This window comes from Rhinoraja longicauda, chromosome 40 (genome assembly GCF_053455715.1).
Source record: "Rhinoraja longicauda isolate Sanriku21f chromosome 40, sRhiLon1.1, whole genome shotgun sequence".
In the NCBI taxonomy this organism is placed as follows: domain Eukaryota; kingdom Metazoa; phylum Chordata; class Chondrichthyes; order Rajiformes; family Arhynchobatidae; genus Rhinoraja; species Rhinoraja longicauda.
Genome location: NC_135992.1, coordinates 12,798,236 through 12,823,143, shown reverse-complemented (window position 1 = coordinate 12,823,143; position 24,908 = coordinate 12,798,236). Strand labels below are relative to the sequence as shown.

Sequence of the window (24,908 nt, the reverse complement as noted above, 5' to 3'; positions counted from 1 at the left end):
GAGACCCTTCTTCAGACTGAGAGTCAGAAGAAGAGTCACGACTAGGGTTGAGCCAACTTCCTCACTCCCAAATACGGGACAAGGTGTGACATCACCGCCCCGCGCCCCACGTGACCTCACCCAGGCAGCGGCCACGTGCTCCCGCTCCACCAACGGCGTCCAGAACCGGGGGCCACACATAGTCTTGGAGGCCATTTAAAACTGAGGTAAGAGGAAACTTTTTCACCCGGAGAGTTGTGAATCAGCCATGATCATATTGAATGGCGGTGCAGGCTCGAAGGGCCGAATGGCCTACTCCTGCACCTATTTTCTATGTTTCTAATTTGTGGAATTAATTCTCTGCCACAGAGGGCAGTGGAGGCCAAATCACTGGATGGATTTAAGAGAGAGTTAGATAGAGCTCTGGGGGGGGGGCTAGTGGAATCAGGGGATATGGGGAGAAGGCAGGCACGGGTTATTGATTGTGGATGATCAGCCATGATCACAATGAATGGCGGTGCTGGCTCGAAGGGCCGAATGGCCTCCTCCTGCACCTATTTGCTATGTTTCTATACTAATTTAGCCCAAAATACGGGATGTCCCGGCTAATACGGGACAGTTGGCAACCCTCGTCCCAACCCGAAACACCTATTCCTTTTCGCCACCCTATTAATTTATCCTTTCAAGCAAACCATCTACGATTGATGTTTAGGAAAATAAATGCAGATGCTGGTTCACATCGAAGGTAGACGCAAGATGCTGGAGTAACTCAGCGGGTCAGGCAGCATCTCAGGAGAGAAGGAATGGGTGACGTTTTGGGTCGAGACCCTTCTTCAGACTGTTGATGATTTGACTGTCGGACGTTTAGAAGCCTTTAGGCTGAATTCCACAAGGAAAAGATTAATCTGTGACGGAAACAGGCCCTTCGGCCCACCCAGCCCACGCCGACCATCGATCACTCGTTCGCACTAGTTCTCTGTGATCCCTCTTTCGCATCCACTCCCTCCGCACTAGGGGGCAATTTACTAGAGTGCCGATTAACCTACAAACCCGCACGTCTTTGGAGTGTGGGAGGAAACCGGAGCTCCCCGGAGAAAACCCACACGGGTCACGGGGAGAACGTACAAACTCCGTACAGACAGCGCCCGTGGTCGGGATAGAACCCGGGTCTCCGGTGCCGTGAGGCAGCAGCACTACCCGCTGTGCCACCGTGCCGAATGGGCGAGTGAATCAGATGTCCTTTTGTAGTCAGGCCTACACGACTACTCCAGCACTCCAATAATAAACCTACGCGCTAGAGTTGCCAACTGTCCCGAATTAGCCGGGACATCCCGAATATTGGGCTAAATTTGTTTGTCCCATACGGGACCGCCCTTGTCCCGTATTAGGCCTGGGGAGGGGGGCGCTGTAGGCCATGGGGGCGCTGTAGGCCCGGACACTGTAGGCCCGGGGGCCTCTGTAGGCCCGGACACTGTAGGCCCGGGGGCCTCTGCAGGCCCGGATACTGTAGGCCCAGGGGCCTCTGTAGGCCCGGATAGTGTAGGCTAACGGAGTGTGTTCGGGGAGCGGGGCCGAGCGTGTTCGGCGATCGGAGGTTGCATAGCAACCCGCCTCCCTGCCGGGGCGGCCGCCATTGGTGGAGCGGGAGCACATGGCTGCTGGCTGGGTGAGGTCACGCGGGGCGGTGACGTCACCCTTTGTCCCTTATTTGGGAGTTAGAAAGTTGGCAACCCTACTACGTGCCGGAATAAAACGCACGTGCTCACACTGCACGCCTAGGGCGAACAAGACCAACATCGAGAAAGAGTTCGCTTCTTTTTTTAATTAAAAATATTTTTCCAGAAAGCCATGCTCGGGGGCAAACTTGAAAGCAGCAAGCTCGTTACTGCGCAGTGCATGTGGCAGCGAGACACCTAAACAGTGCTCTGACCACCAAACCCTCAACATCATAACTCTTCACCTGCTCTGTGTGCAGAGATTGGGCCAAGGCCCCTCTTGCAAAAGTCTACATTAATTTAGTTTAGAGATACAGCGCGGAAACAAGCCCTTCGGCCCACCGAGTCCGCGCCGACCAGCGATCCCCGCACATTAACAGTAGGGACAATTTACACATACACCTAAGCAATTAACCTACAAATCTGTACGTCTTTGGCGCGTGGGAGTAGACCGAAGATCTCGGAGAAAATCCTTCATTAGTACGGGTGTCAGGGGTTACGGGGAGAAGGCAGGAGAATGGGGTGAGGAGGGAGAGATAGATCAACCGTGGTTGAATGTTGGAGTAGACTCGATGGGCCGAATGGCCTAATTCTGCTCCTATCACATGACCTTATGAAAACCCACGCAGGTCACGGGGAGAAGGTACAGGCAGTGCCCGTAGTCGGGATGGAACCCGGGTCTCCGGCGCTGTGAGGCAGCAACTCTACCGCTGTGCCACCACCGTGCCGCCCTGCAATGAAGGCCATGCAGCAATGTGAGAAAATCGAACACAGCTTAACAAAAATAAATCTTTCTTCACAGTATTTCCCAGTCAAGCATCTCATCGGGTGTGTGGTGCCGTTTATGGTCTTTGTTCCCAGTCGCATGGAGTTCATTTGGAAGCCAAGGGGTGGAGAACGTCAATTCTCCACCTCAGTTACAGTCCATTCTTCATATATTTTTTCCTTCCTCTCTCTTTTATTTTCGCGCCGTTGACTTGCAAAACGTCAATGGCCCAAAGTGCTTTCGCAAAGTGCAGAGTTGGCAGTGGTGACCTCTGTCCTCCGGTGACCCTTCGACCCTTCGACCCTAGGCCACAGGGCTCCAAGGGCACCAAGGTGTTTCTGGGTAAAGCCGACAGTGAATAGACTTGAACCTGTAAAAGACGGACAAAAATGAATGAATGAATGAATACGTTTATTGGCCAAGTATGTGCAGATACAAGGAATGTGCCTTGGTGCTCCGCTCACAAATGACCACACAAACATACAGTTAACAATTAAGAATAAAGCATAACCACATCAAAACAATAAGGGTACAACATTACGGACTAAACATGTGGGTGAAAATAAACCAGAGCAAAACAAAGAGACGGCAGACTTTGGTTATTGAGTAGATCTACTACTCGTTGGAAAAAAAGCTGTTTTTATGTCCGGCTGTGGCTGCTTTGACAGTCCGGAGTCGCCTTCCAGAGGGAAGTGCCTCGAAGAGTTTGTGGCCAGGGCGAGAGGGGTCAAAAATCTTTGAAGATAGACACAAAAAGCCGGAGTAACTCAGCGGGCACTGGCAGCGTCAGTGGGGGAGAAGGAATGGGTGCCGTTTCGTGTCGAGAACCTTCTTCAGAACGGTTAGGGATAAGTGGAAACGAAGAGATGTGGAGAGATAAAGAAGAATGACTGAAAGTCGTGCAAAAAAGTAACGGTGATAATGGAAACAGGCCATCGTTGGCTGTTTGCTGGGTGAGAACGAGAAGCTGGTGCGACTTGGGTGGGGGAGGGATGGAGAGAGAGGGAATGCCGGGGCTACTTGAAGTGGGAGAATTCAATATTCATACCACTGCTCTGGTGTAAGCTGACCCGAAACGTCACCCATTCCTTCTCTCCAGAGATGCTGCCTGTCCCGCTGAGTTACTCCAGCTTTCTTGCGTCTACCTCTGCTTTAAACCAGCACCTGCAGTTCCTTCCTACACAATGTTATTTCTCCGCAGCATCGCACAGATTTTTGCTTCTTCATTCTCCCTCCTGCCACCACCTACGCGACAAAACAATGATCTGTGTTGGCCAGTGCGTTGGCCAGATATCGCTTTTAAATCATTTCCCTGGGGGTTTATTTCCATACCGTTCTGGCCCGCACCAACCAGCTAAACAATGGCCCGCACCAACCAGCTAAACAATGTGCAGGAAGAATCTGCAGACGCTGGTTTAAACCGAAGATAGACGCAAAAAGCTGGAGTAACTCAGCGGGCCGGGCAGCGTCTCTGGAGAGAAGGAATGGGCGACGTTTCTGGGTCGAGACGACCGAAGAAGGGTCTCGACCCGAAACGTTGCCCATCCCTTCTCTCCAGGGATGCTGCCTGTCCCGCTGAGTTACTCCAGCATTTTAACCATATAACCATATAACAATTACAGCACGGAAACAGGCCCGTTCGGCCCTACCAGTCCACGCCGACCACTTTCTCTGACCTAGTCTCATCTACCTGCTCTCAGACCATAACCCTCCAATCCCCTCCCATCCATATACCTATCCAATTTACTCTTAAATAATAAAATCGAGCCTGCCTCCACCACTTCCACCGGAAGCCCATTCCCTACAGCCACCACCCTCTGAGTAAAGAAGTTACCCCTCATGTTACCCCTAAACTTTTGTCCCTTAATTCTGAAGCTATGTCCCCTTGTTGGAATCTTCCCCACTCTCAAAGGGAAAAGCCTACCCACGTCAACTCTGTCCGTCCCTCTTAAAATTTTATAAACCTCTATCAAGTCCCCCCTCAACCTTCTACGCTCCAAAGAATAAAGAATACATTTTGTATCTATCTCCAGCTAAACAATGGTCTCTGACTGCAGTGACCTAGTGAGGCACCACTCTGAACAGCACACCCTGGCTGAACTGTATATACACTAGCACACACTAACTCACGTTCACACCCATTCACAATCACACACTCACAGGCCCATGCACGCACTCACACGCTCATTCATGATTTATTAATAATCATCGTATAAGATTATTAAGGGGTTGGACACGTTAGAGCCAGGAAACATGTTCCCAATGTTGGGGGAGTCCAGAACAAGGGGCCACAGTTTAAGAATAAGGGGTAGGCCATTTAGAACTGAGATGAGGAAAAACTTTTTCAGTCAGAGAGTTGTGAATCTGTGGAATTCTCTGCCTCAGAAGGCAGTGGAGGCCAATTCTCTGAATGCATTCAAGAGAGAGCTAGATAGAGCTCTTAAGGATAGCGGGGTCAGAGGGTATGGGGAGAAGGCAGGAACGGGGTACTGATTGGGAATGATCAGCCATGATCACATTGAATGGCGGTGCTGGCTCGAAGGGCCGAATGGCCTCCTCCTGCACCTATTGTCTATTGTCTATTGTCTATTGTTCATGGGCACACACACACATTCAAAAGTGCGCGCACACACACACACACACGCACACTCACACGCCTGCAGAAAGACTGCTGTGAATCTTCGGGTCCCCAATCTATTTCTGTGACAATATAGGTCACCTCTCGTTCTTCTGAGAGTTGACCACAACCAAGCCAATTCCTTCCGGAACACGATGGGATAAAATGAACTTACCGTGAAGGGTCTTCATCGACTGAAAATGCCCCCTTCAACTCAATTATATTTCTCTTGTTCTCAAACGTACCGTAACTTAAAGTGACCTGGAAAAGAATATCACAATTTCAATGTTGTATCAACCTTTAGACTTTAGAGATTCAGCTCGGAAACAGGCCCTTCAGTCCACCGAGTCCACACCCACCAGCGATCCCCGCACATTAACACTAGGGACAATTTACAACTCATCCAAGCCAATTAACCCACAAACCTGTACGCATTTGGAGTGACAATAGACAATAGACAATAGACAATAGGTGCAGGAGTAGGCCATTCAGCCCTTCGAGCCAGCACCGCCATTCAATGCGATCATGGCTGATCACTATCAATCAGTACCCCGTTCCTGCCTTCTCCCCATACCCCCTCACTCCGCTATCCTTAAGAGCTCTATCCAGCTCTCTCTTGAAAGCATCCAACGAACTGGCCTCCACTGCCTTCTGAGGCAGAGAATTCCACACCTTCACCACCCTCTGACTGAAAAAGTTCTTCCTCATCTCCGTTCTAAATGGCCTACCCCTTATTCTCAAACTGTGGCCCCTTGTTCTGGACTCCCCCAACATTGGGAACATGTTATCTGCCTCTAATGTGTCCAATCCCCTAATTATCTTATATGTTTCAATAAGATCCCCCCTCATCCTTCTAAATTCCAGTGTATACAAGCCCAATCGCTCCAGCCTTTCAACATACGACAGTCCCGCCATTCCGGGAATTAATCTAGTGAACCTACGCTGCACGCCCTCCATAGCAAGAATATCCTTCCTCAAATTTGGAGACCAAAACTGCACACAGTACTCCAGGTGCGGTCTCACCAGGGCCCGGTACAACTGTAGAAGGACCTCTTTGCTCCTATACTCAACTCCTCTTGTTACGAAGGCCAACATTCCATTGGCTTTCTTCACTGCCTGCTGAACCTGCATGCTTCCTTTCATTGACAGTGTGGGAGGAAACCAGAGCACCCGGAGAAAACCCACGCGGGTCACGGGGAGAACGTACAAACTCCGTACAGACAGCGCCCGTAGTCGGGATCGAACCGGGGTCTCTGGCGCTGTGAGGCAGCAACTCTACCGCTGCGCCACCGTGCAGCCCTGAAGATTTTGGAGATTTACACGAAGCTGCTCACGAAAATCTCCAAACGTTTTGTGAGATTTTGGTGAATCCAGTCCAGTGAAGTCGAGAGTCCAGAGTGTTTTATTGTCATGAGTCTCAGACAGAACAATGAAACTCTCACTTGCAGCAGCACAACAGAATATGTACACATAGTACACTGTAAAGAATATAATAAACGAGAACACACACACACACACAGGTAAACACACACACACACATAAGCACACACACAGGTACACACACAGGTACACACACACGCACGTACACTCACACAGGTACACACACACACACAGGTAAACACACACACACACACAGGTACACACACACGCACGTACACTCACACAGGTACACACACACACAGGTAAACACACACACACACACACAGGTACACACACACACAGGTAAACACACACACACACACACAGGTACACACACACACAGGTAAACACACACACACACACACAGGTACACACACACACAGGTAAACACACACACACACACACAGGTACACACAGGTACACACACACACAGGTACACACACACACACAGGTACACACACACACACACACACAGGTAAACACGCGCACACACACACACACACACACACACACACACGTAAACACACACACACAGGTACACACACACGTACACACACACACACACACACACACAGACACACACGTACACACACACACGCACAGGGCGGCACGGTGGCGCAGCGGTAGAGTTGCTGCCTTACAGCGAATGCAGCGCCGGAGACCAGGGTTCGATCCTGACTACGGGTGCTGTCTGTACAGAGTTTGTACGTTCTCCCCATGACCTGCGCGGGTTTTCATCATCATCATCATCATCATATACATACAGCCGGAAACAGGCCTTTTCGGCCCTCCAAGTCCGTGCCGCCCAGTGATCCCCGCACATTAACACTATCCTACACCCACTAGGGACAATTTTTACATTTACCCAGCCAATTAACCTACATACCTTCTCCGAGATCTTTGGTTTCCTCCCACACTCCAAAGACGTGCAGGTTTGTAGATTAATTGGCTTGGTAAATGTAAAAATAGAATTGTCCCTAGTGTGTGTAGGATAGTGTTAGTGTGCGGGGATCGCTGGGCGGCACGGACCCGGTGGGCCGAAGGGCCTGTTTCCACGCTGTATCTCTAAACTAAACAAAAAATAAGCTAAACACACACACGCACACACACACACAGGTACACACGCACACACAGGTACACACACCCACACAGGTACACACGCACACACAGGTACACACACACACACACTTACACACAGGTACACACACATACACACAGATACACATACACACAGGTATACATACACACACACACAGGTACACACACACACATAGGTACACACAAACACACACACACACACAGGTACACATACACACAGGTATACATGCGCACACACACAAGTACGCACGCACGCACGCACGCACGCAAGCACGCACACACGCGCACACGCACACACGCACGCACACACACACGCACGTATACAAACACACACACACACAGGTATACAAACACACACACACACACAGGTACACACACACTGCCCCCAGGTCTATGTAGTTCAGAGCTTATTTGCAAACTGAACCTTTCCAAATCAGGCCCAGAGTGTGTGGGCCGAAGGGCCTGTTTCCGTGCTGTCTGCCCACGTGAGTGTGTATGAGCATTGCCTGGTTGTGGTTGGCATCAGGCAGCTGTGGGTGACCCGGGGCAACACCCACCTGGCTTGGTAACTGGGCCCCTGACACCAGCTGCAGGTTCTCCAGGTGGGAGTGGAAGAGGGGGCTTGGAACCAGCGTCACCCCCAGCACTGCCTCCACGATGTAACCGATCGTGCAATCGTCCGGGAGACGGATCCTCGCCGCCGTGCTCATGAAGCGCCCCTCGCTGAACGGAAGAGAAAGCACAACTCATCATCGGAACAAGAAACATGGCGGTCACGGTGGCGCAGCGGTAGAGTTGCTACCTTACAGCGAATGCAGCGCCGGAGACCCGGGTTCGATCCCGACTACGGGCGCCGTCTGTACGGAGTTTGTACGTTCTCCCCGTGGACCCACGCGGGTTTTCTCCGAGATCTTCGGTTTCCTCCCACACTCCAAAGACGTGCGGGTTTGTAGGTTAATTGGCGGCTTGGTAAATGTAAAAATTGTCCCTAGTGGGTGTAGGATAGTGTTAGTGTGCGGGGATCGCTGGTCGGCGCACACCCGGTGGGCCGAAGGGCCTGTTTCTGCGCGGTATCTCGAAACTAAACTAAGCAGTTACGTTTCATGGTTGTGGCACAGCTGAGGTAGACACAAAATGCTGGCGTAACTCAGCGGGACAGGCAGCATCTCCGGAGAGAAGGAGAGAATTCCCGGAATGGCGGGACTGTCGTATGTAGAAAGACTGGAGCGACTAGGCTTGTATACACTGGGATTTAGAAGGATGAGAGGGGATCTTATCGAAACGTATAAGATTATTAAGGGGTTGGACTCGTTAGAGGCAGGAAACATGTTCCCAATGTTGGGGGAGTCCAGAACCAGGGGCCACAGTTTAAGAATAAGGGGTAGGCCATTTAGAACTGAGATGAGGAAAAACATTTTCAGTCGGAGAGTTGTGAACCTGTGGAATTCTCTGCCTCAGAAGGCAGTGGAGGCCAAGTCTCTGAATGCATTCAAGAGAGAGCTGGATAGAGCTCTTAAGGATAGCGGAGTCAGGGGGTATGGGGAGAAGGCAGGAACGGGGTACTGATTGAGAATGATCAGCCATGATCACATTGAATGGCGGTGCTGGCTCGAAGGGCTGAATGGCCTCCTCCTGCACCTATTGTCTATTGTCTATTGAACAGGTGACGTTTCGGGTCTGAAAAAGAGTCTCGACCAGAAACGTCACCCATTCCTTCTCTCCAGAGATGCTGCCTGACCCCGCTGAGTTACTCCAGCTTTTTGTGTCTACCATCGATGTAAACCAGCATCTGCGGTTCCTTCCTACACATAAACTAAATTCAAGTGTGGGCGGAAACTGAAGATCTCGGAGGAATCCTGGCCGGGTCACAGGGAGAAGGTACAAATCCCGCTCAGGCAGCACCCGGAGTCGGGATCAAACCCGGGTCTGTGGTGCTGTGAGGCAGCAACTCTACTGCTATAAAATTGCCCCTAGTTTGTTGGGATTGCATGCAAAAGTGTGATGGCACAAACTAGTGAGAATGGGTGTAGGAAGGAACTACAGATGCTGGTTTACACTGAAGATAGACACCAAACGCTGGAGTAACTCAGCGGGGCAGGCAGCATCTCAGGATAGAAGGAATTTTTTATTCAATTTGAGATACCAGCTATCAAGACAGGAATAGTCTTCACCCTACTATCGTTACTTAACCAGATGCAACTACATTTAAGGCAGCTCTTCTTCTCCAAGAAGCCCTTCTTGCTCAAGTCCACACTCCGCCACCTCCAGTTTAAATCCCATTTGGAATATTTTGGAGGTCCAAGGACCAAGAACCAAGAATGGGCGACGTTTCGGGTCGAGACCCTTCTTCAGAACCATTCAGACTATGTGAAGGGGGAGATGGATCAGCCGTGATTGAATGGGGGAGTAGACTTGATGGGTCGAATGGCCTAATTCTACGCCTATTCCTTATGACCTTGTGAACGGGTCAGTAGGGGCTCGGTGGGCCGAAGGGCCTGTTTCTGCACTGTTTCGCTACCTTGCCCATGGTGTCATCTTCAGTGCCAGTCCCCGGCTGATGCAGAACCCAGCGCCACCCGTGGCAAACCAGAAAAACACCGACTTCTGTAAAAAAAACAAAAACGAAAATACAGTGAAATCTCTTTACAACAGACCAGGGTGACCATTACTGTCGGCTACTGTCAGCTCTGACCAAGTAAGGGGTTTCCATTGTGTAAGCAGGGCGGCACAGTGGCGCAGCGGTAGAGTTGCTGCCTTACCACACCAGACCCCCCCCTGCTTCCATCCCGACTGCGGGTGCTATCTGAACGGAGTTTGCACGTTCTCCCCGTGACCATGTGGGTTTTCTCCGGGTGCCTCGGTTTCCTCCCACACTCCAATGACGTGCAGGTTTCTCGGCCGATTGGCTTCGGTAAACATTGTACAACTGTCGCTGGTGTGTAGGACAGAGCAAGTGCGCGGGACGATCGCCGGTCGGCGCGGACACGGGGGGCCGAAGAGCCTGCTTCCGCGCTGCGTCTGTAAGCTTTACCCAAACTAAATGTGCCTTGTCACACCGCGAGTTTCTCTCTCCCCCTGACCACCAGTCTGGAGAAGGGTCTTGACCAAAAACGTCACCCATTCCTTCTCCCCAGAGGTGACGCTGCCCGTCCCGCTGAGTTACAGCACGGTGGCGCAGCGGTAGAGTTGCTGCCTTACACCTCCAGAGACCCGGGTTCCATCCCGACCACGGGCGCTGCCCGTACGGAGGTTGTACGTTCTCCCCGTGACCTGCGCGGGTTTTCTCCCAGATCTTCGGTTTCCTCCCACACTCCAAAGACGTACGAGGTTAGTAGGTTAATTGGCTTGGTATACATGTAAAAAAATGTCCCTGGCGTGTGTAGGATGGTGTTAGTGCGCGGGGATCGCTGGTCGGCGCGGAAGGGCCCTGTTTCCGCGCTGTATCTCCAAACTAAGAAATAAAGTTACTCCGGCACTGGGTGTCTATCTTCGGCCGAAAGTAATTATAAGTTCCAAAGGGTTATTGTATTGTATTGCATTGCACTGTCTAATTGTACGGCACTGTATCGTATTGAACTGCACTGTCATCCCCTGTCACCTTATAGAAACGTACAAAATTCTTAAGGGGTTGGACAGGCTAGATGCAGGAAGATTGTTCCCGATGTTGGGGAAGTCCAGAACAAGGGGTCACAGTTTAAGGATAAGGGGGAAGTCTTTTAGGACCGAGATGAGAAAGTTTTTTTTCACACAGAGAGTGGTGAATCTGTGGAATTCTCTGCCACAGAAGGTAGTTGAGGCCAGTTCATTGGCTATATTTAAGAGGGAGTTAGATGTGGCCCTTGTGGCTAAAGGGATCAGGGGGTATGGAGAGAAGGCAGGTACGGGATACTGAGTTGGATGATCAGCCATGATCATATTGAATGGCGATGCAGGCTCGAAGGGCCGAATGGCCTACTCCTGCACCTATTTTCTATGTTTCTATGTTTCTATGTATTGTATTGCATTGCACTGTCTAATTGTATGGTACTGTATCGTATGGTACAGCACTATCCCCTATGTATATGCTCTGCCCCCCTGAGGCACTCTGCTCCGCCCCATCCATTGCACGATCTGTAAGGAGTGGACAGACAAACAAACTAAACGATAAGTAGAATGTAAACAAGTGTCCTGGCTCTGTGGAGGCTGACCCTGCTCACCGTCTTGTTGTTGCTCAGCCTCTCCACAGCCTCAATGGGTCGGTCCAGACTGGGCTTGCCCACGTACACGTCCTGCGCGGGCGGGAAGCCGGACAGCAGCTCGAGCAGAGCGCGCACGTTGACATAGTTGTCATCGTCCACGTGGCAGAACCACCTGGAGAAGCAGAGGAAGGGAAGGCAATGTTAGAGCCAGGGCTGCCAACTGTCCCGTATTAGCCGCGACATCCCGTATTTTGCGCTAAGTTGGTTTGTCCCGCTTCTGGGACCGCCCTTGTCCCGTATTAGGCCCAGAGGGCACTATGGGCCCGGACGCTGTAGGCCCGGACACTGTAGGCCCGGACACTGTAGGCCCGGACACTGAAGGCCCGGACCCTGGAGGCCCGGACACTGTAGGCACGGGCACTGTAGGCCCGGACACTGTAGGCCCGGACACTGTAGGCCCGGACACTGTAGGCATGGACACTGTAGGCCCGGACCTTGTATGCCCGGACACTAGGCCCGGACACTGTAGCCCCGGACACTGTAGGCCCGGACACTGTAGGCCCGGACACTGTAGGCCCGGACACTGTATGCCCGGACACTGTAGGCCCGGACACTGTAGGCCCGGACACTGTAGGCCCGGACACTGTAGGCCCGGACACTGTAGGCCCGGACACTGTATGCCCGGACACTGTAGGCCCGGGCGCTGTAGGCCCGGACCCTGTAGGCATGGGCACTGTAGGCCCGGACACTGTAGGCCCGGACACTGTAGGCCCGGACACTGTAGGCACGGGCACTGTAGGCACGGGCACTGTAGGCACGGGCACTGTAGGCCCGGACACTGTAGGCCCGGACACTGTAGGCCCGGACCTTGTAGGCTCGCACACTGGAGGCCCGGACCTTGTATGCCCGGACACTGTAGGCCCGGACACTGTAGGCCCGGGCGCTGCCAGACGGAGGTTGTGTAGCAACCCGCCTCCCGGCCCGGGTGGCCGCCATTGGTGGAGCGGGAGCGCGTGGCCGCTGTCTGGGTGAGGTCACGTGGGGCGCGGGGCGGTGACGTCACCCTTTGTCCCTTATTTGGGAGCGAGGAAGTTGGCAACCCTAGTCAGAGCGGGCCTGAGAGCTGCCATGATGTGCACGGAGCAACAGCAGATGCTGGTTTAACACCATAGATAGGCACAAAATGCTGGATGGGCAGAGACTTAGGCTGGCGCGGTGGCGCAGCGGTCGAGTTGCTGCCTCACAGCGCCAGAGACCCGGGTTCAATCCTGACTACTGCCGCCGACTGCACGGAGTTTGTAAGTTCTCCCCGTGACTGCTTGGGTTTTCTCCGGGTTCCTCCCACACACCAAAGGTGTACAGGTTTGTACGCTGCATTCGCCGTGAGGCAGCAACTCTACCGCTGCGCCGCCGTGCCGCGCCCTTCCCTCCAGAGATGTTGCCTGTGCCGCTGAGTTACTCCAGCGTTTTTTGTCTCATGTACCACGAAGGACAGGTCAGCGCGTGTGTGTGCGTGCGCGCGCGTGTGTCCCTGTAACACGGAGTGCTCCGCCTCGCCACGCGCCACCCCAGCGGACCCACCTCAGGCGCGAAGCCAGAAACACGTCGAACTCTGCCGCCATCTTGCACGACAACGCCTGGTGGCTGTGGGCAGACGAGCAGTTGGTGTTGATGACTCGATGACCTGCGTGAAGAAGATTACAGAGGCTTAAAATGAGGGGAGGCACTGCCATGGCCTGGGTGCACAGTCCCAGCGATGGAGCCGCCCAGCAAATACCAACCCTTTCATTTGTTATTCAACCAAAAATAATGTGATCAATTATTCACAATAATAGTTACGGTACGAAATAAATCGAAAGAAAACCCACCACCATAATACAAGTCAAACAAAGGTACTAAACAAACTGCAATACAACTATATCACCATTTATTTGTTTTTCATAGAGTGACACAGCGTGGAAACAGGCCCTTCGGCCCAACTTGCCCACACTGGCCAACATGCCCTAGCTACCCTAGTCCCACCTGCTTGCAATTTGGCCCATACCCCTCTAAGCCTGCCCAACCCATGACCCGATCTAAATGTTTCTTGACATTTCTCTTGTTAATTGTTTTAATTTTGAAAAAAATTAAATTAAAATTTTTTTTAAAAATGTAAACATTATAAAATTTTAAATTAAAAAAATTCTCCCTGTGACTGTGTGGGTTTCCTCCGGGTGCTCTGGTTTCCTCCCACATCCCAAAGTTTAGTGCGGCACGGTGACGCACGGTATAGTTGCATCCTTACAGCACCAGAGACCCGGGTTCGATCCCGACTATGGGCGCTGTCTGTACGGAGTTTGTACGTTCTCCCCGTGACCTGCGTGGGTTTTCTCCGAGATCTTCGGTTTCCTCCCACACTCCAATGACGCGCAGGTTTATAGGTTAATTGGCTTGGTATAAGCGTAAAAATTGTCCCTAGCGTGTGTAGGATAGTGTTAGTGTGCGGGGATCGCTGGGCGGCGCGGACTCGGTGGGCCGAAGGGCCTGTTTCCGCGCTGTATCTCTAAACTAGACTAAACTGAGGAGTGGGACTCACCAGTCCTGATCGTCAACTCCTCATCATCGCCGTCAGTGAAGATGTACGTCTGACGGGAAAGGAAGGAGAAACCATTAGGAAACATAGAATATAGGTGCAGGAGTAGGCCATTCGGCCCTTTGAGCCAGCACCGCCAATCAACATGATCATGGCTGATCATCCAAAATCAGTGCCCCGTTCCTGCTTTCTCCCCATATCCCTTGATTCCGTTAGCCCTAAGAGCTAAATCTAAACAAGGGATCAAACGGGACGAAGATCAAGAAAAATTAAGAATGGTACATTGTTAGCGAGGGGAAGTGACAATGAGGCGCACAATGTAAAATTTTATCAGGAGCATTGTCAGACTGGTCAGAGAACTGGGACGGGGGAGGGGAGGGAGGGAGAGAGGGGTGGGGAAGCAAGTTAGAGAAGTTAACTTGAAGTTAGAGAAGTCAACATTCATACCGCTGGGGTGTAAGCTGCCCAAGCGAAATATGGGGCGCTGTGGAGTATGAAGTGTGAACAGTTCAGGGACAGTTTCTTCGCGGCTGTTATCAGGCATTTTCTCCACATCCCTTGATTCCATTAGCCCCAAGAGCTAAATCTAACTCTCTCTTGAAAACATGCATTGAATTGGCCTTCTGTGCCACGTTTCGGCCAAACAAGACCAACTGGAACGGCTGTACCATCACACGTCTCTCCCCCCCACCCCCCCCTCCCCCCCCAACCCCCCAGCCCCCCCAACCCCCCCTCCCCCCACAACCCCCCTCCCCCCCCCCACCCCCCAATCTCCGCCCGCTCTGTCCCATCACAACACAAAGAACTCTGGTCGGGTAGTAACTTGGTGTTTAGTTGAAAGGAATACTTGGCAATTTTGTATTTAGGTTGGTGGGTGTTTTGTTATAGTTGAAAATAAATGACTAGATGCAATTTTGTTTTAAAAAAATTCATAAGTTCTCTGGAAACAGAATTAGGCCATTCGGCCCATCAAGTCCACTCCGCCATTCGATCGTAGCTGATCTATCTCTCCTTCTCATAAGTTCATAAGATCCAGCAGCAGAATTAGGCCACTCGGCCCATCAAGTCCACGCCGCCATTCAATCATGGCTGGTCTATCTTTCCCTCTCAACCCCATTCTCCTGCCTTCTCCTCAATACCCCTGACACCCGCACTAATCAAGAATCGTTCAATCTCCACCTTAAAAATATCCATCGACTTGGCCTCCACAGCCATCTGTGGCAATGAATTCCACAGACTCACCGCCCTCCGACTTAAGAAATTCCTCCTCGTCTCCTTCCTAAAGGGATGGCCTTCTAATCTGAGGCTGTGCACTCTGGTCCTAGACTCTCCCACTAGTGGAAACATCCTCCCCACATCCACTCTATCCAGGCCTTTCACTGTTCGGTAAGTCTCAATGAGGTTCCCCCCCCCCCCCCCCACCTCATCCTTCTGAAGGGTGCTGCAAAGGCCAGCCACTGAACGAGATGCGGTTTCAACAGGAAACAGCAGCCGCCGCCATCTCTCAGAGAGCAACACGCCCGATCAGGGATAGTCCGAGGGTTCTCACGTTTCCTCCCACACTCCAAAGAAGCTAATTGGCTTCTGCAGAATTTCAATGAGGTCCTAGCGTGTGGGATAGTGGCGATTGCCGGTTGGCGCGGACTCGATGGGCCGAAGGGCCTGTTTTCAACGCTCTATCTCCAGACTAAACTAATCGCCCTTCTGCGTCTGTAGTCTTTTACTTCAGCCTTTAGAGATAGAGCGTGCAGTCAGGAGCGAACCCGGGTCTCTGGCGCTGTGAGGCAGCAACTCTACCGTGCCGTCCCAGGACGCTGGGAATGGGATGGGGAGGGGAGGGGGGATTAACAGGGCGCGATGAGTGCAAACATCTGCTTCCTGACACCCAGCTGGGAGTTTGGCAGAAGGTTTCCCCTCCCTCCCCCACTCCCCCTCCCCTCCCACTCCCCCCCCCCCCCACCCCAGCCCGTATCTGCTAAAGCCTGCACTGTAGGCCCATTCACCCGTCTCTCATCCCCCCCCCCCGCCCCTTCACAACAAAGCCCTCCCCAAGGCCCATTGTTGGGCCTGACGGTTTAACTTTGGCCCTCTCCACACTTAACAAGATGAATGAGGCAGCTTTCGGCTCCGTGAAATGTTCTTTGTCGCCCACAGCCTCTGAACACAAAAGCCGCTGCCTGCATTGACTGGTTTAAGCACGGCCCTGTTTAATCGCCCAGCCGGCCCCCCCTTTTCCACCCACCCCACTCTACATTAGGGTTGCCAACTTCCTCACTCCCAAATAAGGGACAAAGGGCGACATCACCGCCCCGCGCCCCCATGCGACCTCACCCAGCCAGCGGCCCACGCGCTCCCGCTATCACAACGAGATCTGGGTGTCCTAGTGCATCAGTCACTGAAAGGAAGCATGCAGGTACAGCAGGCAGTGAAGAAAGTCAATGGAATGTTGGCCTTCATAACAAGAGGAGTTGAGTTTCGGAGCAAAGAGGTCCTTCTGCAGTTGTACAGGGCCCTAGTGAGACCGCACCTGGAGTACTGTGTGCAGTTTTGGTCTCCAAATTTGAGGAAGGATATTCTTGCTATTGAGGGCGTGCAGCGTAGGTTTACTAGGTTAATTGCCGGAATGGCGGGACTGTCATATGTTGAAAGACTGGAGCGACTAGGCTTGTATACACTGGAATTTAGAAGGATGAGAGGGGATCTTGTCGAAATGCATAAGATTATTAAGGGGTTGGACACCTTAGAGGGAGGAAACATGTTCCCAATGTTGGGGGAGTCCAGAACCAGGGGCCACAGTTTAAGAATAAGGGGTCGGCCATTTAGAACAGAGATGAGGAAAAACTTTTTTAGTCAGAGAGTTGTGAATCTGTGGAATTCTCTGCCTCAGAGGGCAGTGGAGGCCAATTCTCTGAATACATTCAAGAAAGAGCTAGATAGAGCTCTTAAGGATAGCGGAGTCGGGGGGTATGGGGAGAAGGCAGGAACGGGGTACTGATTGAGAATGATCAGCCATGATCACATTGAATGGTGGTGCTGGCTCGAAGGGCCGAATGGCCTACTCCTGCACCTATTGTCTATTGTCTATTGTCTATTGTCTAATGTCCACCAATGGGAGCACGTGGGCCGCTAACTGGGTGAGGTCGCGTGGGGCGGTGATGTCACCCTTTGTCCCTTATTTGGGAGTGAGGAAGTTGGCAACCCTACTAATACGGGACAAGGGACAAACTAACTTAGCCCAAAATACGGGATGTCCCGGCTAATACGGGGACAGTTGGCAACCCTAGTCCACATTGTCCAACAACGCCTTCCACATCCTCAGATAGACGTGAACAAAATCATGAGAGGAATAGATCGGGCAGAGTCTCTTGCCCAGAGTGGGGGAATCGAGGACCAGAGGACAAGGGTTCAAGGTGAAGGGGAAAAGATTTAATAGGAATCTGAAGGGTAACCTTTTCACACTGAAGGTGGTGGGTGTACGGAACGAGCTGCCAGAGGAGGTAGTTGAGGCTGGGACTATCCCAACGTTTAAGAAACAGTTAGACAGATACATGGATAGGACAGGTTTGGAGGGATATGAGTCAAACGCAGGCAGGTGGGACTAGTGTAGATGGGACATGTTGGCTGGTGTGGGCCAGTTGGGCCGAAGGGCCTGTTTCCATGCTGTAAGATTCACCCTCTCTGTCTCTTTCTCTCTCCCCCTCCCCCTCGGTCTCTCCACACCCCCTCTCTCGCTCCCCCCTCCTCCCCCTCCACCACCTCGCCCCCCCCCTCGCTCCCCCCACCCCCTCCCACTCTCCACTCTCCTCCCTGCTATCTCCCCCACCCCCACTCTCTCCTCCCCCTCCACCCTCCCCTACTCTCTCCCCCCCCTGCTCCCCCATTTCCCCATCTGCTCTCCACCCCCTCCCCCGCTCTCTCCCCCCCTCCCATGCCCCTCCCCCATCACTCTCTCCCCCACCCATTCTCTCCTCCCCCTCCCCTCCCCTCCCCTCCCCTCCCCTCCCCTCCCCTCCCCTCCCCTCCCCCACCCACTCTCTCCTCCCCTCCCCTCCCCTCCCCACCCACTCTCTCCTCCCCCTCCCCTCCCCCACCCACTCTCCCCTCCCCTCCCCCCCTCACTCCTCTCCCCCCCCACTCTCTCCTCCCCCCTCTCACTCCCCTCCCCCTCCCCCTCCCCCCCCACCCACTCTCTCCCCACCCCTCCCCCACCCACTCTCTCCTCCCCCTCCCCCTCCCCCTCCCCTCTCTCCCCCTCTCACTCCCCCCCCCCCCACTCTCTCCTCCCCCTCCCCCTCCCCTCTCCCCCCCTCTCACTCCCCTCCCCCCCCCCCCCCCCACCCCCACTCTTCAGTGTGAAGTGAGTGGAGAACGTGGAAGTGGGCTTCTCACTCTCCGCACAGCAGCATTTCCTGTGTGAACTTTATTCAAGTCGAAAGAGGGAAGTTGTTCAGTTTAGCAACAAGCTACTTCCCCTCGTGTCTCACCGCCCCCTCACGTACACTGGAACACCACCGCAGAGTTTGCTTAGGCAGCTTACACCCAGACAGTGGGAACATGAACTTCTCCAACTTGCTTTCCCTCTCTCTCTGGTTCTCTCCCGTTGCCCGTGTTTATTTTCACGCACGTGTTTAGACCGTAATGGTGTATCGTTATTGTTTTGATGTGTTGAGGCTTTATTCTTCATTGTTAACTGTACGTTTGTGTTGTCATTTGTGAGCGGAGCACCAAGGCACATTCCTTGTATATGCACATACTTGGCCAATAAACTTATTCATTCATTCATTCATTCATTCATTCTCCACCCCACCCCCCACCCCCCCTTCCCTGTTCTCCCACCAGTCTTACTGTCTCCAACTACATTTTATCTCTGTTTGCTTCGTTGCCACCTTCTCCCGGCTAAGAACGATCTATTCTACATGTCCTTCGATCCCATCCCCTTTGTCTCATTTTCACACCTTGCCCTTCCTTACATATCTGTGTCTCCCTCTCCCTGACTCTCAGTCTGAAGAAGGGCCTCGACCCGAAACGTCACCCATTCCTTCTCTCCAGTGATGCTGCCCGTCCCGCTGAGTTACTCCAGCATTTTGTGTCTATCTTCGGTTTAAACCGGCATCTGCAGTTCCTTCCTATAAGATTATAAGATTATTAAGGGGTTGGACACGTTAGAGGCAGGAAACATGTTCCCAATGTTGGGGGAGTCCAGAACCAAGGGCCACAGTTTAAGAATAAGGGGTAGGCCATTTAGAACTGAGATGAGGAAAAACTTTTTCAGTCAGAGAGTTGTGAGTCTGTGGAATTCTCTGCCTCAGAAGGCAGTGGAGGCCAATTCTCTGAATGCATTCAAGAGAGAGCTAGATAGAGCTCTTAAGGATAGCGGAGTCAGGGGGTATGGGGAGAAGGCAGGAACGGGGTACTGATTGAGAATGATCAGCCATGATCACATTGAATGGCGGTGCTGGCTCGAAGGGCCGAATGGCCTCCTCCTGCACCTATTGCCTATTGTCTATTGTCTACTCAAACCATTGTCGTCAGGCTTCTGAACGGCCCTTCCATAAGCTAGTGTACTGTCCGATTCACCTCTACCTCATTGTGGACATTGGACTTTGTCTCTGGCACTGATGCGCTACAAAGCTGTGAACTATATTTAGATTAGTTTAGGAAGGAACTGCAGATGCTGCCAATTTTCTTTCCTCACAGAGGGTGGTGGGTGTATGGAACGAACTGCCAGAGGAGGTAGTTGAGGCAGGGACTGTAACAACATTTAAAAGACATTTGGACAGGTGCAGGGATAGGAAAGGTGTGGACAGAAATCAGCCAAGTACAGGCAGCTGTGATTAATGTAGATGGCCAATCTTTATTGGCGTGGACTAGTTGGGCCGAAGGACCTGTTTACCATGAGTCTATGCCGCACGGTGGCGCAGCGGTAGAGTTGCTGCCTTACAGCGAATGCAGCGCCGGAGACTCAGGTTCAATCCTGACTACGGGCGCCGTCTGTACGGAGTTTGTACGTTCTCCCCGTGACCTGCGTGGGCTTTCTCCGAGATCTTCGGTTTCCTCCCACACTCCAAAGACGTACAGGTTTGTAGGTTAATTGACTGGGTAAATGTAAAAATTGTCCCTAGTGTGTGTAGGATAGTGTTAACGTGCGGGGATCGCTGGGCGGCACGGACTCGGTGGGCCGAAGGGCCTGTTTCCGCGCTGTATCTCTAAATCTAAATCTAAAAAGACACAGAATGCTGGAGTAACTCAGCGGGACAGGCAGCATCTCTGGAGAGAAGGAATGGGTGACGTTTCGGGTCTGAAGAAGGGTCTCGACCCGAAAACGTCACCCAATCCTTCTATCCAGAGATGCTGCCCGTCTCGCTGAGTTACTCCGGCATTTTGTGTCTGTCTTCGGTTTAAACCGGCACCTGCAGTTCATTCCTACACATTACAACTCGAGGTACATGCGTAGGAAAGGTTTAGAGGGGTATAGGCTAACTGCAGGCAGGTGGGACTAGCAGAGGTGGGGCACGTTGGTCGGCATATGTGAGTTGGGCCGAAGGGCCTGTTTATGTAAGGACGGGGAGCACGTGCAAACTCCCTACAGACAGCAACTGCGGTCAGGATCGAACAATCCTGGATGAGGGGGGATCTTATTGAAACATATAAGATAATTAGGGGATTGGACACATTAGAGGCAGGAAACATGTTCCCAATGTTGGGGGAGTCCAGAACAAGGGGCCACAGTTTAAGAATAAGGGGTAGGCCATTTAGAACTGAGATGAGGAAGAACTTTTTCAGTCAGAGAGTGGTGAAGGTGTGGAATTCTCTGCCTCAGAAGGCAGTGGAGGCCAGTTCGTTGGATGCTTTCAAGAGAGAGCTGGATAGAGCTCTTAAGGATAGCGGAGTGAGGGGGTATGGGGAGAAGGCAGGAACGGGGTACTGATTGAGAGTGATCAGCCATGATCGCATTGAATGGCGGTGCTGGCTCGAAGGGCTGAATGGCCTACTCCTGCACCTATTGTCTATTGTCTATTGAACCGGGGTCTCTGGCGCCGTGAGGCATCAGCTCTACCCGCTGCGCCACCATGCCCGTGCTACAAGTGGGTGAGGTGAGGCTACCATGCCCCACAACAGGATGTCACATCTACCCACTGCCCAACGGTGACGTGCTGCTGTCTGAGATACCAATCTGCTCACGAGAAACGGAACATTTTCCATCCTGTCTAGTTCACTTCAGAGATACAGCGCTGAAACAGGCCCTTCGGCCCACCGAGTCCGCGCCGACCAGCGATCCCCGCGCACTAACACAATCCCACACACACTAGGGACAATTTACATTTATACCAAGCCGATTAACCTACAACCCCGCACGTCTTTGGAGACGTGGGAGGAATACCGGAGAACACCCGGAGAAAACCCACGCAGGTCACGGGGAGAACGTACAAACTCCGCACAGACAGCGCCTGTAATCGACAGACAGCACCTGGCCGAGCTGATCCCATCTTGAAAGATCACAACACAGACCAGACTAGCCTTCTTTATATTTTCCGATGAGTTTAGTTAGCGCAGAAACAGGCCCTTCGGCCCACTGAGTCTGTGCCAACCAGTGATCCCCGCACACTAACACTATCCTACACACACTGGGGACAATTTACATTTATACCAAGCCAATTAACCCACAAACCTGTACCTGGTGGATGTTTATGTTAAATTTTATTTTATGTGGCTGTGTGTCTTGTTGCTTTTTACTAATAAAAAGTAAAATGGTATATATGGTAACTCAAATTTCACTGTACCTTAATTGGTACATGTGGCAATAAATTGAATCTTGAATCTTGAATCTTTGGAGTGTGGGAGGAAACCGAAGATCTCGGGGTAAACCCACGCAGGTCACGGAGAGAACGTGCAAACTCCGCACAGACAGCACCCGTGGTCGGGATGGAACCCGGGTCTCCGGCGCTGTGAGGCAGCAGCTCTACCCGCTGCTACACCACGCCGCCCCATTGCGACATCACGATTTGCAGGTCACAGAATGCCACAGCGCAGAAACAGGCCGTTAGATTCGCAGTCAGAAGTTCTAGAAGACAGAATTGGGCCATTCGGCCCATCAAGTCCATCCTGCCCTTCAATCACGACCGATCCGTCTCTCCCTCTCAACCCCATTCTCCTGCCTTCCCCCCATAACCCCTGACACCCGCACTAACCAAGAAAATAACAATTCCTCAACCGTCCAAGAGTCACAATAAAACTCCAAACAACTTCTATTCATTCAGCGGGACAGGCAGCGTCTCTGGAGAGAAGGTTTCGGGAGTTGAGTATAGGAGCAAAGAGGTCCTTCTGCAGTTGTACAGGGCCCTAGTGAGACCGCACCTGGAGTACTGTGTGCAGTTTTGGTCTCCAAATTTGAGGAAAGATATTCTTGCTATTGAGGGCGTGCAGCGTAGGTTTACTAGGTTAATTCCCGGAATGGCGGGACTGTCATATGTTGAAAGACTGGAGCGACTAGGTTTGTATACACTGGAATTTAGAAGGATGAGAGGGGATCTTATCGAAACGTATAAGATTATTAAGGGGTTGGACATGTTAGAGGCAGGAAACATGTTCCCAATGTTGGGGGAGTCCAGAACCAGGGGCCACAGTTTAAGAATAAGGGGTAGGCCATTTAGAACAGAGATGAGGAAAAACTTTTTTAGTCAGACAGTGGTGAATCTGTGGAATTCTCTGCCTCAGAGGGCAGTGGAGGCCAATTCTCTGAATACATTCAAGAGAGAGCTAGATAAAGCTCTTAGGGATAGCGGAGTCAGGGGGTTTGGGGAGAAAGCAGGAACGGGGTACTGATTGAGAATGATCAGCCATGATCACATTGAATGGCGGTGCTGGCTCGAAGGGCCGAATGACCTACTCCTGCACCTATTGTCTATTGTCTATTGTCTATTGAGACCCTTCTTCAGACGACCCAAAACCTCCGCCCATTCCTTCTCTCCAGAGATGCTGCCCGTCCCGCTGAATTACTCCAGCTTTTTGCGTCTGTCTTCGATTTAAACCCAGCATCCTTCCTACACAAACGTCTATTGATTTTCATGCTTCTTCAAATGGAATATGATACACTGGCTTTTTGTTTTGGAAAACAATTGAATTCTCCTATAATTTGATTCAACAATGCTTGCCACAGTGTCAATAAACACGATGCCTTCAATACAAATAGCCGTGACAAGACAATTCATCACAGAATTTAACTCCGAGCTTCAAGGGACATTGGCGTCTAAATCTCATCCACGGTGGCACAGCGGGCAGAGCCACCGCCCCACAGCGCCAGGGTCCCAGGTTCGATCCTAACCTCGGGTGCTGTATGTGTGGAGTTTGCACGTTCTCCCCCGTGACCTGCGTGGGTTTCCTCCGGGTGCTCCGGTTTCCTCCCACACTCCAAAGACGTGCAGGTTTGTAGGCGAATTGGCCTCGGTAAAATTGTAAATCGTCCCTAGTGTGTGTGGGATAGTGTTAGTGCAGGGTGTGGGGATCGCTGGTCGGCATGGACTCGGTGGGCCGAAGGGCCTGTTTCCGAGCTCCATCTCTGAAGTCTAAAGTAATGTCGTTCCCCTCTCACCTTAAACCAATGTCACCTGGTCCCTGATTCCCCTGTGCGATTACCCGATCTATTCTCCTCAAGATGCTGTACGCCACGATAAGATCACCCCTCAACCTCCTCTACTCCAGGGAATAACGTCATGAGGTCATAAGGCAGTGGAGGCCAACTCACTGGATGAATGTAAAAGAGAGTTAGATAGAGCTCTTGGGGGTTAGCGGAATCAAGGGATATGGGGAGAAGGCAGGCACGGGTTACTGATTGTGGATGATCAGGCATGATCACAATGAATGGCGGTGCTGGCTCGAAGGGCCATATGGCCTCCTCCTGCACCTATTTTCTACGTGATAGGTGCAGAATTAGGCCATTTGGCCCATCAGGTATACACCGCCATTCAATCATGGCTGATCTGTCTCTCCCCTCCTAACCCCTTTCTCCTGCCTTCTCCCCATAACCCCTGACACCTAGCCCCGCTGGCCCTAGCCTGCCCAACCTGTCCCCACAGTCCAAAGACGTGCGCGGGTTTGTAGGTTAATTGGCTTCTGTAAATTGCCCCTCGTGTGGGTAGGATAGAACTAGCCCACAGACGTGGGTCAGCATAGCCTCAGCGGGCCGAAGGGCCTGCCTCCACGCTGTGTCTCCAAACTAAACTAAAAACTAAAGCCTGCAGATGCCGAAAATCTGAAATTAATTCCTGGAAAACATTCACCTGGTCAGGCAGCATCTGTGGGGATAGTAAAGGTCACCACAGATGATGCTTAACCCATTGAGTGTTGCCTGCGACTGTTTTTTAAACTCTTTATCCTCTAGCACTGTGTACCACACTATGGTGGCTCTGGAGAGGGTCCAGAGGAGGTTAACGAGAATGATCCCAGGAATGAGTGGGTTAACATGTGATTAGCGTTTGTCGGCACTGGGCCTGTACTCACTGGAGTTTAGAAGGATGAGGGAGGACCTCATTGAAACGGTGGCGCAGTGGTAGAGTTGCTGCCTTAC

The 24,908-nt window shown here is 52.0% G+C and overlaps 1 protein-coding gene across 1 annotated transcript; it reads right to left on the bottom strand.

Annotated features, from left to right (window-relative positions):
• Positions 1 to 1,796: 1,796 nt before the first annotated feature.
• Positions 1,797 to 14,432, bottom strand: LOC144611406 (beta-1,3-N-acetylglucosaminyltransferase lunatic fringe-like). Its single transcript, XM_078430477.1, has 7 exons — positions 14,348 to 14,432; positions 13,354 to 13,456; positions 11,791 to 11,944; positions 10,113 to 10,198; positions 8,152 to 8,317; positions 5,253 to 5,338; positions 1,797 to 2,830 (listed from the first exon to the last, which is right to left on the bottom strand). The coding sequence occupies exons 1-7, from the start codon at positions 14,430 to 14,432 to the stop codon at positions 2,764 to 2,766; spliced, it is 747 nt and encodes a 248-aa protein (XP_078286603.1). The 3' UTR covers positions 1,797 to 2,763.
• Positions 14,433 to 24,908: the final 10,476 nt, after the last annotated feature.